At 45.2% G+C, this 12833-nt stretch overlaps 2 protein-coding genes across 6 annotated transcripts in view; one reads left to right on the forward strand and one right to left on the reverse strand.

Moving 5' to 3' along the window:
• Positions 1-12539, reverse strand: part of LOC131192188 (guanine nucleotide-binding protein subunit alpha-14-like) — a 43672-nt gene extending 31133 nt beyond the window's left edge. The window contains exon 1 of one of the 5 annotated variants that reach the window (XM_058171117.1): positions 12445-12539. Coding sequence is in view for 3 of the 5 variants with exons in the window: in XM_058171115.1 (XP_058027098.1) it covers positions 11868-11982 (115 nt within the window). In the remaining 2 variants the exon portion in view is untranslated. Of the gene's footprint in view, positions 1-11867; positions 12320-12444 lie in introns of those variants that run through there. The other 4 variants (XM_058171115.1, XM_058171118.1, XM_058171114.1 and 1 more) reach the window with 4 other exon arrangements.
• A 146-nt stretch (positions 12540-12685) lies between these two features.
• The window catches only part of LOC131190709 (uncharacterized protein K02A2.6-like), an 8531-nt gene continuing 8383 nt past the window's right edge, over positions 12686-12833 (forward strand). Inside the window, exon 1 of the mRNA XM_058168065.1 lies at positions 12686-12704. Within this exon, the coding sequence (XP_058024048.1) occupies positions 12686-12704 (19 nt within the window). The remainder of the gene's footprint in view (positions 12705-12833) is intronic.

Below are 12833 nucleotides of genomic sequence, written 5' to 3' on the forward strand. Positions count from 1 at the left end.
GAGCGGGAAATCAGCACGTTGCTGATTGGACGAAGCCTCCAGCAGAACTGTATAAAAGGAGAGGTTTTTCCCCCAGCCTGTTGCTGGGTTCACCCTATATTAAAGAGCTGTTGTCACTATCCTGGTCTCCAGCCTCGTTACTTCCAGAACATAACATTGGCGACGAAGGTGGGATCTCGAGGCTGAGGAAAACCAGAACCGAGCTGAAGCACGATAGACCCGAACCCAGCAAATCCAGGGCAGAAAAGGCGAGATGGCCAGTTACACTCCACCCGCACCGTTCGACCCGGCTAAGGAGAAATGGGGGACGTATATGACCCGTTTCGAAAGTTTCCTAGAAGCCAACGAACTGCACGGAGTTCCAGACAACCGAAAAAGGGCTTATTTCTTAAGCCACTGCGGTCCGGAGGTCATTGACATCGCGGAAGCCCTGGCAGAGCCAACACCGTTGCAGTCGGTGTCGTGGCCAACCTTACAGACTTTGCTAAGGAACCATTTCGCCCCAACACCGTCTAAATATGTGCGGCGGTTTGAATTCGGGGAGAGAAGACAGATGGAGGGCGAGTCTATCGGTGATTACATGGCCGCCCTGAGAAGAGCGTCCAAGGACTGCGGATACCGTGATCTAGACGAGGTGCTCCTCGAGCAACTCATCCGAGGGGTCAAAGACATCCGTTTACGGCGACGGCTGCTAGCAAAGAGCAACCTAACGCTGGCCAACGCCTGGACGGCCAGAGCACATGAAATGTCATCCCAAGCGGCAGAGACGCTACAGAAGCCGGTCCCACAAAGGCGAGCGAAGGCAACCCCGTGCACCAGGAGGAGGTTCAGACCGAATCCGACGGTGAAGACGAGGAAGGGTCTGCCGCACAAAACGCGACAAAGGGGACCGAGATGAATGCGGAAGCTGCGGGGGTCAACACCAGCGGCAACGCTGCAAATTTAAAGATGCGATATGTCGGCGGTGTGGGAAGAAAGGGCACCTAGCTCAAGTTTGTCGAGCGGCCCAACCTTCCCGCCGAAAATTCAAATCGGCCAATCAGAGCACGGAATCGGCAAGGCGACCCGCGATTGGCTCAAACAAAAAAGGCGCGGATTCCAACCAAACAACGGTGGTCATAGGCCGCGCCTCGACCAAAGTGGAGAAGAAGATCTTCACCAGGCCAAAAATAGAGGGAGTGCGGTGCCGGCTTGAAGTGGACACGGGATCAGCGATCACCATCATGTCCTGGGACACTTTGGCGAAGTCGCTGCCGTCCGTCGCGAAGCGCCACCTGCAAGCACAACGACTACGAGTCCACGACTACCAGGGGAATCGCATCCCTGTTCGAGGGACCACCTCCGTCCGAGTCGAGTACGGCCCTCACAAGAAGACCCTGCCCATCACGATCGTCGAAGGAACTCTGCCCAGTCTGTTGGGACTAGACTGGTTTCGTGCCCTGGGCATGGGAGTGACTGGCATCTACAGAAGTGACTGCAACTTGAAGGACATTCTCTTTAACGAGTTCGAAGATGTCTTCAAGGACTGCCTGGGCAAGTACAAGGGGACCCCTATTTCATTCAGCTTACACCCGCAGGTAGCGGCCATTAGGCTTAAGGCGAGGAGAGTCCTTTGCCCTAAAACCAAAATCGATAAGGAGCTGGACAAGCTCATAAATCAGGGATTTTGGTGCCAGTCGATCACGCAAAGTGGGAGACGCCAATCGTCACCCCATCAAACCGGACGGGTCAATTAGAATTTGCGCTGACTACAAGGCGACGCTTAACAAAGCCTTACAGAAAAGCGCTTACCGGTTCCGTGGTGCAACACTTATTGCACTCTTTGGGGCAAGGGCAAGTCTTTGCAAAGTTAGACTTGGCCCAAGCCTACCAACAACTGCCAGTAGACGCCCGCACAGCTGAAGCCCAAACGATTGTGACACACAGGGGGGCCTTCAAGTGCACCCGATTGCAATTTGGGGTTAGTGTGGCACCAGGGCTGTTCCAAAACCTGATGGAACGACTACTGCAAGGGCTCCCAGGGGTAGTTCCCTACTTCGATGATGTCCTAATTTCAGGGGAAAACATGGAGGAATTGGGGAGCGTTAAGAAAGGTCTTGAGCATTTTCCGGACAGCCGGATTAAAAGTCAAGACAAATAAATGCCAGATAGGGGTCGAATCGGTCGATTTCTTGGGCTACCGGATAGACAAGAAAGGAATTCACCCTACTGAGAGCAAGGTTAAGGCAATTAGGAAGGCTCCAGCGCCCAAAAACAAAGCAGAGCTGCAGGCATTCCTGGGATTGGTTAATTTTTACGCGGTCTTTTAAAGAACAAAGCAACCGTTCTTGGAACCGCTGCATAGGCTCTTAGGGAAAAATACTGTTTGGTCTTGGGGAAAGTCAGAAAATAGGGCTTTTGAAGCAGTAAAGAACCTGCTCTCAAGTGATAGCCTGCTCATCCAATATCACGACTCACTACCCCTAGTGCTGGTTTGCGATGCATCCCCTTATGGGGTGGGGGCTGTACTCAGCCATAGACTTTCAAACGGCACAGAAGCCCCTATAGCGTTCTACTCTAGAACGATGTCCTCCCCAGAGAGGAACTACAGCCAATTAGACAAAGAAGCACTAGCCATTGTATCAGGGGTCAAAAAATTCCATGAGTATGTCTTTGGGCGGAATTTTGAAATCGTGACTGACCACAGACCGCTACTAGGATTACTGGCTGGCGACCGCCCAACGCCTGTGGCACTTTCGCCACGCTTGACCCGATGGACTATATTTTTAGCCGCTTATTCGTACAAGCTGCAGCATCGACCGGAAAGAAGTGGGGCATGCAGGCGCGTTGAGCCGATGCCCACTGCCAGGGGCGATCAAGACCCCACTCCGGGACACCCATCCTCCTTATTGACTCGTTGGACTCTGGCCCAGTCACATCAAGGAAGTGGCTCGGCATCATACCGACATTGTGTTAAGGACTGTACTCGGTTGGGTACAGAGAGGGTGGCCGCTGCGCCGGGCTTAACGGTTCAAAAGAATTTGTTAAGAAACGAGATGAGCTCTCGGCTCAAGGGGTGTCTGTTATGGGGTGATCGTGTAATAATTCCTGTTAAGTTAAGGGGCAAGGTATTGGACCTCCTCCACGAGGGTCACCCAGGCATCGTAAGGATGAAGGGGTTAGCTAGAAGCTATGTATGGTGGCCACTCATGGACGCAGAGATTGCTGAGAGGGTAGGGAAATGCCAAGCTTGCCAAGAGTCCAGACCGCTACCCCCAACAGCCCCTGTCAGAGAATGGGAAAAGCCCCAAGGGCCTTGGTCAAGAATCCACATTGACTTTGCTGGCCCCTTTCACGGCCAAACGTTCCTAGTGGTGGTGGACGCATATTCCAAATGGTTGGAGATCATACTCATGAAGTCCACCACGGCCGAGGCAGTAATCGCAACCCTGCGCCACCTATTCGCAACTCACGGGTTGCCGGACACTCTGGTGTCCGACAATGGGCCCCAATTCACGGCAGCCCAGTTTGAAGAATACCTGGCAGAGGAAGGCATCCGACATGCCCTCTCTGCGCCTTTCCACCCTGCGTCGAATGGCCTTGCAGAGCGTTCCGTCCGGAGCGCTAAGGAGGCATTGTCCAGGCTCAAGCCAGGTGACTGGCAAACAAAAATAGACTTTTTCCTAGCCGTCCAGCACAGAACCCCAAGCACAGCCACTGGAAAAAGCCCAGCCGAATTGCTAATGGGACGGAAACTCCGGTGCCCACTTGACCGTTTGAACCCCCATTACACACCCGAGGGTTACAAGGGGGAACTAGAAAAGACAAGGGAAATGAGCATAGGCGACCGGGTGTGGGCCCGAAACTATGGGGACGGCCCGAGTTGGGTCGCAGGACAAGTAACAAAGATAACAGGCCCAAAATCGTACGTGGTAGAGCTACCAGACAACCGAGTGTGGCGGCGCCACATAGATCAGTTAAGGAAACGAATAACTGACCAAACCAAACCAATAGAGACAGGTAATGACCAATACCACTTTGAATCCACAGCTGACAATGACCCGGGGGAGGCGCAAGACTTAGCTGAGGTCCCAGAGTTCCAGCGACGCCATCAGGTCCCCGAGGGAAGCAGCAGGGAAAATTCCAAAATTAATCCAAGGCCGGATGGCCAAAAAAAAGAGTCGGCCAATAATCCGGAGCCCGATGGCCCAGAGAAAGAGCTGGGAGGAGAAAACAGCCCCTCCGACCAGCTCAAAACACCACCCAGAACTGAACCGCGCAGGTCAGAAAGAACTAGGAGACGCCCAGGTTATTTGCGTGACTACGTCGAAAAATAACATGTAAATAAATATGTAAATAGAGACAAAGTGTTTTCTGGGAGGGGAGGAGTGTTATGTATTAACAGTTGTACCTTTAAATATTTGAGCGGGAAATCAGCACGTTGCTGATTGGACGAAGCCTCCAGCAGAACTGTATAAAAGGAGAGGTTTTTCCCCCAGCCTGTTGCTGGGTTCACCCTATATTAAAGAGCTGTTGTCACTATCCTGGTCTCCAGCCTCGTTACTTCCAGAACATAACAGATGCCACTGGGAATGAAAAAAAATGGCAGCCAAAGAGAGGCAGGCTTCAAGACCATCCCAATTCTTCAGCTGAGGACAATCAAAGCAGCCATTCCGGGAAAAAAATATGTTTTCTTGTATGGGGAAACAACAAAGTACCCACCATATCTAATGATATGTCCCATGATATGGGATGTTTGTTCCCTCTCTTAATATTTTACCAAACAAATTAAAAATAGCAAGAATATTTACATTGTTAGTGCATGACTTACAACACTTCATTTAGTGACTGTTCAAAGTTAAAACGGCACTGAAAAAGTGACTTATGACCGTTTTTCCGACTTATGACTGTGGTCACATGATCGAAATTCAGCTACTTGGCAAATGATTCATATTTATGATGGTTCCAGTGTCCAGGGCTCATGTGATCCCTTTTGCCGACCTTTTGACAAGCAAAGTCAATGTGGAAGCCAGATTCACATAACAACCATGTTGCTAACTTAACAACTGTACTGATTTACTTAACACCTGTGGCGTGAAAGGTCGTAAAACGGAGCAAAATTCACTTAACTGTCTTGCTTAGCAGCAGAAATGTTGGGATCGATTATGGTCATAAGTCAAGGATTACCTGTATATAGAGAACCTCTGCCATCACCACCCACCATTACACAGCCATCCTGTGCCTTGCTCATGTCATTTTTCATTCAAAAGTGGGGCATTGCCACCTCCTGCAACCTATCTTCTCTCTTCATTTTTCTCCCCTGACCCTTTTTTTCCTTTGTACATTTTTCTTGACCTTTAAACATTAATTTTAATGTGGATGGACCTGATACAGCTTGAGATTTTGGCAGTGGTTTGCTCTCCTAGCTTCACATTTTGTTTCTGAACATTTCGTTACCAGCCGAGGTATCATCATCAACGGGATTTCGGTAGAAATGTCTTGTTCTATTCCTCAGCTTGAGATTTTTTAGCATTTAGTGCAGCTAAAACAAGAGCAAATATTGTTTCACAAAAACAACAGAGCAAAATGTTGGGAAGATTTCAGATGTCACTCAAGTCACTTAGAAGCCCACCAACCACCAAATGGAACCTAATGAAAAAAAACAAACCAGAAGCTAAATAAGCCAAGACCCAGGAATTTGCCTTTGTGCTTGAACTTATGATTCACATACTTTCCACAATTTATGGTGCATGCAGGCAAAGGAGAAAACAATTTGCTACTGTTACATTAAGTAATTCTGTGCAATTTTTTACCTGTCTACTCCAAATAGTCCAGAGATCTACAAGAAGACTCTAGAACTAGCTGACATTACATTTTTCCCTTTGTCATAGTAGGTGCGGCAAGCTTAATTATTCATTAATTTAAGAAAAATTTATCGAAAAAATGTATTGAGTGCTATATTCACCCTCTAGTGAAATTGAAAAACCTGCTGGTTTTACTGTTACCAAGGAGACATGTCGTCGCTCTCCCTTTCCTTTGAGTGTTTTTTATAACTCAGAAAAAGCAATGATTATGTTTGGTTTTTGCAGACAGGAAATCCACTTCAAGACTTACTACAACCACAATGCTCTTTCATTCATGTGATACTGAGGTTTTGAAGAGATTAATTACATGTTTGTACAAAAATTAATAATTGAAAATATTGAAGTATTCCTTATTGTGAAGAGTTTGTGCGGTAATGCAGGACAGGATAGCTAGTCTGTTACTTGAGAACCATGGCATATCTGAAAACTAAGAAGTTGCAATCACAAGTATATTAATACTTCAGTAATTGCTAAGAAAACTCTCCTTGACCCAATTACTATGGTAGTATCATTCACAAGTTTCTTACTTTATATGTCACCCTGTCACTCCATCAAATCAGGAAGTAAAGACTTATTTGCCTAATCTCGTAGTTAGGACTTTAAAAAAAAGATGGGATAAAAATACAATAACAATTCTGTACAAGTAAATACAAAAGTGACTCAGGGCCTTATGGCTAATGACAATAACTGGTCCTCTAGCTTTTATGCTTACATATTTACTTGCTTCACCGTTCTTTTCATTTTTCTCTCCTTTTTCTGGAAAACTGAAAAAAACAAAACCTTGCTATTCTTATTAGCTGGTATATGTGTGCGCGCGCATGCACACAAACATGTGTGTGTCTGGCACAGTATTGTATATAGTATATTTTAGTGAAATGAACAAGTTTGATTCTGAAATGTTTCCATTTCACTGGAAATGAAGGGGGACAATAAAGAAAATTATTCAGAAAATGCCAAGTCATGAACATGAGCTGCATACAAACATTGCAAATGTCTGACAATACCAAGCACACAGAAATCATTTTCATTCAAAAAAATATAAACGTGCAAATCAATATTTATAAATATATGTTCCAATAACTGTAACCAGAAATTGTAGGCATATAAACAATTTTACTAAGAAAATGAACAAAATGTAAGTGTAAATACACTTTGTTGCAGTTTTGTTTAACCATGTTTTATTTCTTTTATTTATATAGTATATAAACTATCTTACTCCAGAGGCTTTGTAATCAAAATCAAAGGCAAAATTAATGCAACAAATAATATAAAATAAACATTAACAAAAATACAATGGCACAAATATTTTTCTAGTTACCTAATTATCAAGGCCTTCCAGAACCATTTCTTGCAAGACATAAGAGGGAGGACACTGAGAGCCAGTTTGGGCTAGTGGTTAAGGCACTGGGCTAGAAAACCAGAAGACAGTGAGTTCTAGTCTCACCTTAGGCATGAGAGCCAGCTGGGTGACTTTGGGCCAGTCACTCTCTCCCAGCCCATGATGTCAGGCTTGCGTGACAAGCCAATCAGTCAATTCCTGCGAAATGGGATGGACCAACACTTGATTGAGCCAAAATTAGAAAAAGCAGATTCTGCACTTGCAGGAAAACATAAAGAAAAATAAGAGGGAGGCCACTCTTGTGTTGAGGAGACACTGTTACAAATGAGGGGAGCAGTTATCAAAATGCCCACCTCTTTGACCCTTCCTGTCCTATCTCTTGATAAGAGGAGACTTCAGCAAGGAGCATCTATTCACTCAGATCTGTCATGCAGAATTTTCCTGAGATAGAAAATCTCCAAAAGCTTCTGAGCTTCACTTTAAGGAGGTTGCAGAAATAACTGTTTTGCAGAAAGCTTGGGTGGGACTATACTCTGAAAGTATTAACTGCTTAAAAACTCATCTGCCCCATCATAAACTCCAGTTGAGCATAAGAGCAACCAAAGGAGACACTACTGAAACTTCACATATTGCATAGCACTAACCTTATAGTGACATAAATTGGGATAAGGAAAAAAAAACACTGCTTATCTACTCTTGAGCTGCCCCAGGCATAGGCTGCTCTAGAAGTGGTGGGTGAGGTAGTTGTATAGATGTGAGCTTAGATACTAAGACCTTGAGTTATATAGGACTTGGTCCTGTCATTGTTATTTAAATCTGGCCGATTGTGGGAATGGAGGTAAAATGAGTAATTAGGGTCTGTCATCCTGTTAAAAAGTTCTCAGGAACCCATCTTAAAAGGTGCTTTTGTCTTGGTTTGTGAACATCCAATACAGTTTTTCATTTCTGACATGAATTTCATTCAAAATCACTATTGCAGTAGTAACAAAATAGAATGAGCAAATAATTAACCACAAATGAGGTTCAGGCATAACTAATGCAGTTTTGAAAGCACGATACACTACATTACTGGCTTTAATGAGATTTAGTTACGTCAATATTTTGGTTACCAACTATTTTACCTATGCGAATTATCCTTGATTTTGAATTGTTTTAAGACTATGTTGCTAGTGCTAGTCATAAATGGTAATGGCAATAACTGAAATGGCAGATAAAATGAATTTGCTTTTTTGGATATTTAGAACAGAAATACATGTTTCAGAAGATTCATTCAAAAAGCTGTTATTGCTTGTATGAAAAAGCCAGGGTTTCACACATGAGCTTTACCCCTTTTTTCAAGTACTCTAACCAATACTTTAAAATCTTTTTAAAATATACTAAATAGAGTATCTCTATTTATCCTATGAGCAAGAAAGAATATGGCTATTGCTATTTAACTATTGTGTTTGTATGAATAAACATAAAAATGTTTTGGGAAAAATAGTTCACCATTCTCCTACTATAATTCTTCCTCCCTAGTTCCAAGCAGTCATTTGAAATTTTAACTAGAATATAGCAAAGTTTTTTATTCCATGTCATTCATTGTCCTGTCTGACTCAGCAATGTCAATACCCATCTTTTTTTCTTTTCTATACAGGTATTCCTTGACTTACAAACCACAACGGAGCCCAAAATTTCCATTGCTAAGAAAGACAGTTGTTCAGTGACTTGTGCCCCATTTTACAACTTTTCTTGCCACAGTTATTAAGTGAATCACTACAATAGTTAAATGAATCATGTGATCATTAGGAGAATCTGGCTTTTCTCATTGACTTTACCTGTTGGAATCGGGCTGAGAAGGTTACAACTGGTGATCACGTGACCCCGGATCAGTGCAACTGTCATAAATACATGCCAGTTGCTAAGCACCCAGGTTTTGATCATGCGACCATAGGGATGCTGCAACAGTTGCAAGTGTGAAAACTGGACATAAATCACCTTTTTCCAGTTCTAACTTTGAATGGTCACTAAACGAACGGTTGTAAGTTGATGACTATCTGTAGTGCCTCAAAATGCATTTCTCTTTCACCTGAGCTGTTTCCCATCCTTAACGACCATTTAAGATATTTTGGATAAGAAGAATATCCACGTTGTAAAAGCAAAGTGCTACTAGTTCCCGCCTATTTACTAATGTCCTTTCCCTGGAATGCCTCTGCGCATTCTGTGCACCTAAAAATGGTTGAAAGGAAACAATATTGGCTAGTTCAGGGCTCTCCAACCTTAGTAATTTTTGTGGACTTCAACTCCCAGAGCTCCTCAGCCAGCTTTGCTGGGAGTTGAAGTCCACAAGCCTTAAGTTACTAAGGTTGGAGACCCCTGGGCTAGTTGGAAGAGAACAGGGGAATGTGTTTTTCCTTCTCTTGTTATATTTTAGCTGCTGAGTTTCATGATGACTATAGTAGTAGGGATATCAGCAGAAAGACAGATCAGAGTTTTTTGGCCCTTTCGCTTTTTATGATTTCTGTCCTGAGCTCATGAGGACATTTCTGGGTTTGCTCCTATGTGCTTGTCCATAGAGCCAGAAGACAGAGTTGAAAGTCAAAAATGGGCGGTCAGAAAAAGAAGGCCTTGTTGCTAGGAAGATCATCCAAAAATGATGACTGATGAAGACACGGGCTGCTTTCTCTACTTCTCTACCTAATCACACCACAATCACTATAACAAGAGCAATGTTCCCAAAACACTGCATTCACTTCATTCTTAGACTCTCAATGAAGTTGTTACTTAGACCAGTGTTAAAGCTTATTTATTTCAAGACTATCTAAGAACAACCTCTATGTGCATAAAATCTCTTAAGCATCGTCATCCCTTACCATGGAAGAAAGTAAAATGCCTGACAGTGACTGGAAACAGAGACAGGTGGGATGACAAACAACAATGAGGCCAGCAAATGTCAGGCTGGTACAGATTCTCCTGGGTCAAGAATGGGTAGATACAGATTACATCAGGGGTCTCCAAAACAAAGCTGGCTGGGGAATTCTGACAGTTGAAAGTCCTCCAGGCTTAAAGTTGCCAAGGCTCTGGAGATCCTTAGATTAGATCACAGACATCAAGAATGGTTCATAGGCTGGATGTTCGGCTTGTGGAATTCCATACAGACCACAATAAGAACTTTATTCGCTCACAGCTTCTATTTAAAAAATTTCCTTTAAAAAACACCATGCAGAGAACCAAGCTGTACTTAGCAAAAGGTGCAGCCTGATGTTACCTATTGTGTGTTGCCTTGGCTGCAGTGTGGGCTTCCTTACTCTGGGCTTTCTCACATTAATCTAATAACGGTTTAGTAAAATCCAGAGGGGGCTGCAGAATCAAAGCAGATGATCCTTATTAACTGCATGCTGGCTGAATCATCTCCCAAACCGTTCTCTCCCCACTCTGGTCTATCATCATAACAACCTTGGGGAATGGATTTCTCTCAGTAGTGGCTTGCCAAATCACATGGTGACTGTTCATGGCTGAACTGAGTGCAGTGTCCAGATCCAAACTGAATACTGGCTCATGCTACCTACGAATAAATAGAAGTGTTGGGGTTCTTGCACCACAATAGAGGTAACCCCCACCCAGAAGCCTAATCTTAGTCATAGCATGCAGTAAAGCATCCAGTCACAGCAGAAGTATAACTGTGCAAACGTGGCAAAGCAATCACACTGCAATTATGTACATAAATTCTGCCCACATTCCCTTACAATACATTAATGTAAACTGGACTTCAAAGTCTATTCGGCAGACTACAGCATTAGTCACCTATTCTAGATAAGAAGCCAGTGATTGCCCCTCCCCAAACAATTTCTGAATAAACTTCCTGCATTCAGCTGTCTGTCTGTCTGTCTGTATCTCAATAAAGTAACAGATTAACAGATTTTAACAGATTAACAGAGTTGGAAGGGACCTTCTAGGTCATCTAGTCCAACCCTCCCCCACCCCAAGCAGGAGACCGTACACCATTTCTGACAAATGGCAGTCATTGAAATAGCCTTGAGTAAGTTCCCTAGAAACATCGGCACCTTGGTCTCCGGTCCTGCCCCTTAAATTGGGAATATATGACCTAATTTATTAGTAATAAAATAAACTTTTTAAATAAGAAATAAGCACATTTACAAATCTCAGCCTCAACTTCCATGTTAAAATGTCAGGCCAAAATAATACTAGCAACTCTTAAACAGAACGTCTGTAGAGATTCTCAGTTATCCTGGTCATGGTTGTCCCAAAGGTGTTTTTTTCAAGAGGCAACTGAATTTTCTGGTGTTTTCTTTGAAGACTTTTCGCTTCTCATCCAAGAAGCTTCTTCAGCTCTGAAGGTTCTTAAACAGAACCTACCTCTTCCTTAACCACTTGTGCCCCTAAATCCTGCGATCTTAATAATAATAATAATAACAACAGAATTGGAAGGGACCTTGGAGGCCTTCTAGTCCAACCCCCTGCCCAGGCAGGAAACCCTACACCATTTCAGACAAATGGTTAGCCAACACTTTCTTAAAAATTTCCAGTGTTGGCAGGGGTGAGCCCACGGTTTCTGCTCCTGCCCTTGGCAGGTTCCTGAACCGTTCCCAGATCGCTCCTGAAGCGGATCCCCGAGGCTGCGCCTCCTGGCCTGACCCCACCCTGGCCGAACCCACAACCCAGGCAGGCCGGGCCGGCCGGCTCACCCAAGAGCAGCAGCTTCAGCTCCTTGCTGGAATGCCGCTTGTCTCGCCGCAGCCGCCGCTCGATCTCCAGCCTCAGGAGCTGCTCTTCGGATAAGCAGCAGCATTGCCCGCCCATGCTCGGCAGCGCCCCGGGAGAAGCCGGGCAGAGGGCGCCCCTTTTTGTTTTGGGAACTTCGAAGATTCCCTCGGAGAACTCGGGCGCTTCTTCCTCGCCAGGCAGAAACACAGGTCGGGGCCAGCCGAGGGCAACGGCGGGAGACCGCAGCTCCGGCTGAATTGTCAGCGGACTCGGCTTCTCCCTCAGGGAGCGCGAAAGTCCGTCGGTCGGCGACCCAGGCCACGCCCCTTCAACCCACGTTCACTTTTCGGGAAGGAACCTTTCCGTTCCTGCCCAGCGCGGGTCTGGTTTCCTTGTGCTGCAAGGGAGCGTTGCAACTTGCAGCCTTTACTTTCTTTCCTTCTACGGTTGAGGATCCGGCGCTGTTCCGGGAAAAGCAACAGATCCGTTTCCCCCCTTTCTCCCCCCCCCCCAGGACTTCAAACGCTGGGGATGACCATCCGACGATCTCAAGGTTACCTGGGTTGTCTTCGGTCCAGCAAGCGCACCCTCGCCGTCGCCCTCGTTCCTTCGGGATCGCTTCTTCCCAAATGTCAAAGCGCCGTCCGTTTAAACGCACCGAATCGAGGCCTCGTGTTACGCCACGGTTTACTGAAAAAAAAACAAAAACAAACAAACAAACAAACAAACAAACAAACAAAAAAACGGTTTGACAGAGTTACCCAGCGCAATGTCCCATATCGTGGCTTAACAAGCCGCAATGGCTGGCTTCGTGCAATGTTAAGCCGAAGCCAAGCCACCTTCTGAATCAGAACCAGTTTAGTTTATGCTTTGTGGCAGTGGTGGCTTTCAAATTTTTTTACTACCGGTTCTGTGGGTGTGACTTGGTGGGTGTGGCAGGGGAAGGA

Source organism: Ahaetulla prasina, chromosome 2 (assembly GCF_028640845.1).
Source record: "Ahaetulla prasina isolate Xishuangbanna chromosome 2, ASM2864084v1, whole genome shotgun sequence".
Lineage (NCBI taxonomy): Eukaryota > Metazoa > Chordata > Lepidosauria > Squamata > Colubridae > Ahaetulla > Ahaetulla prasina.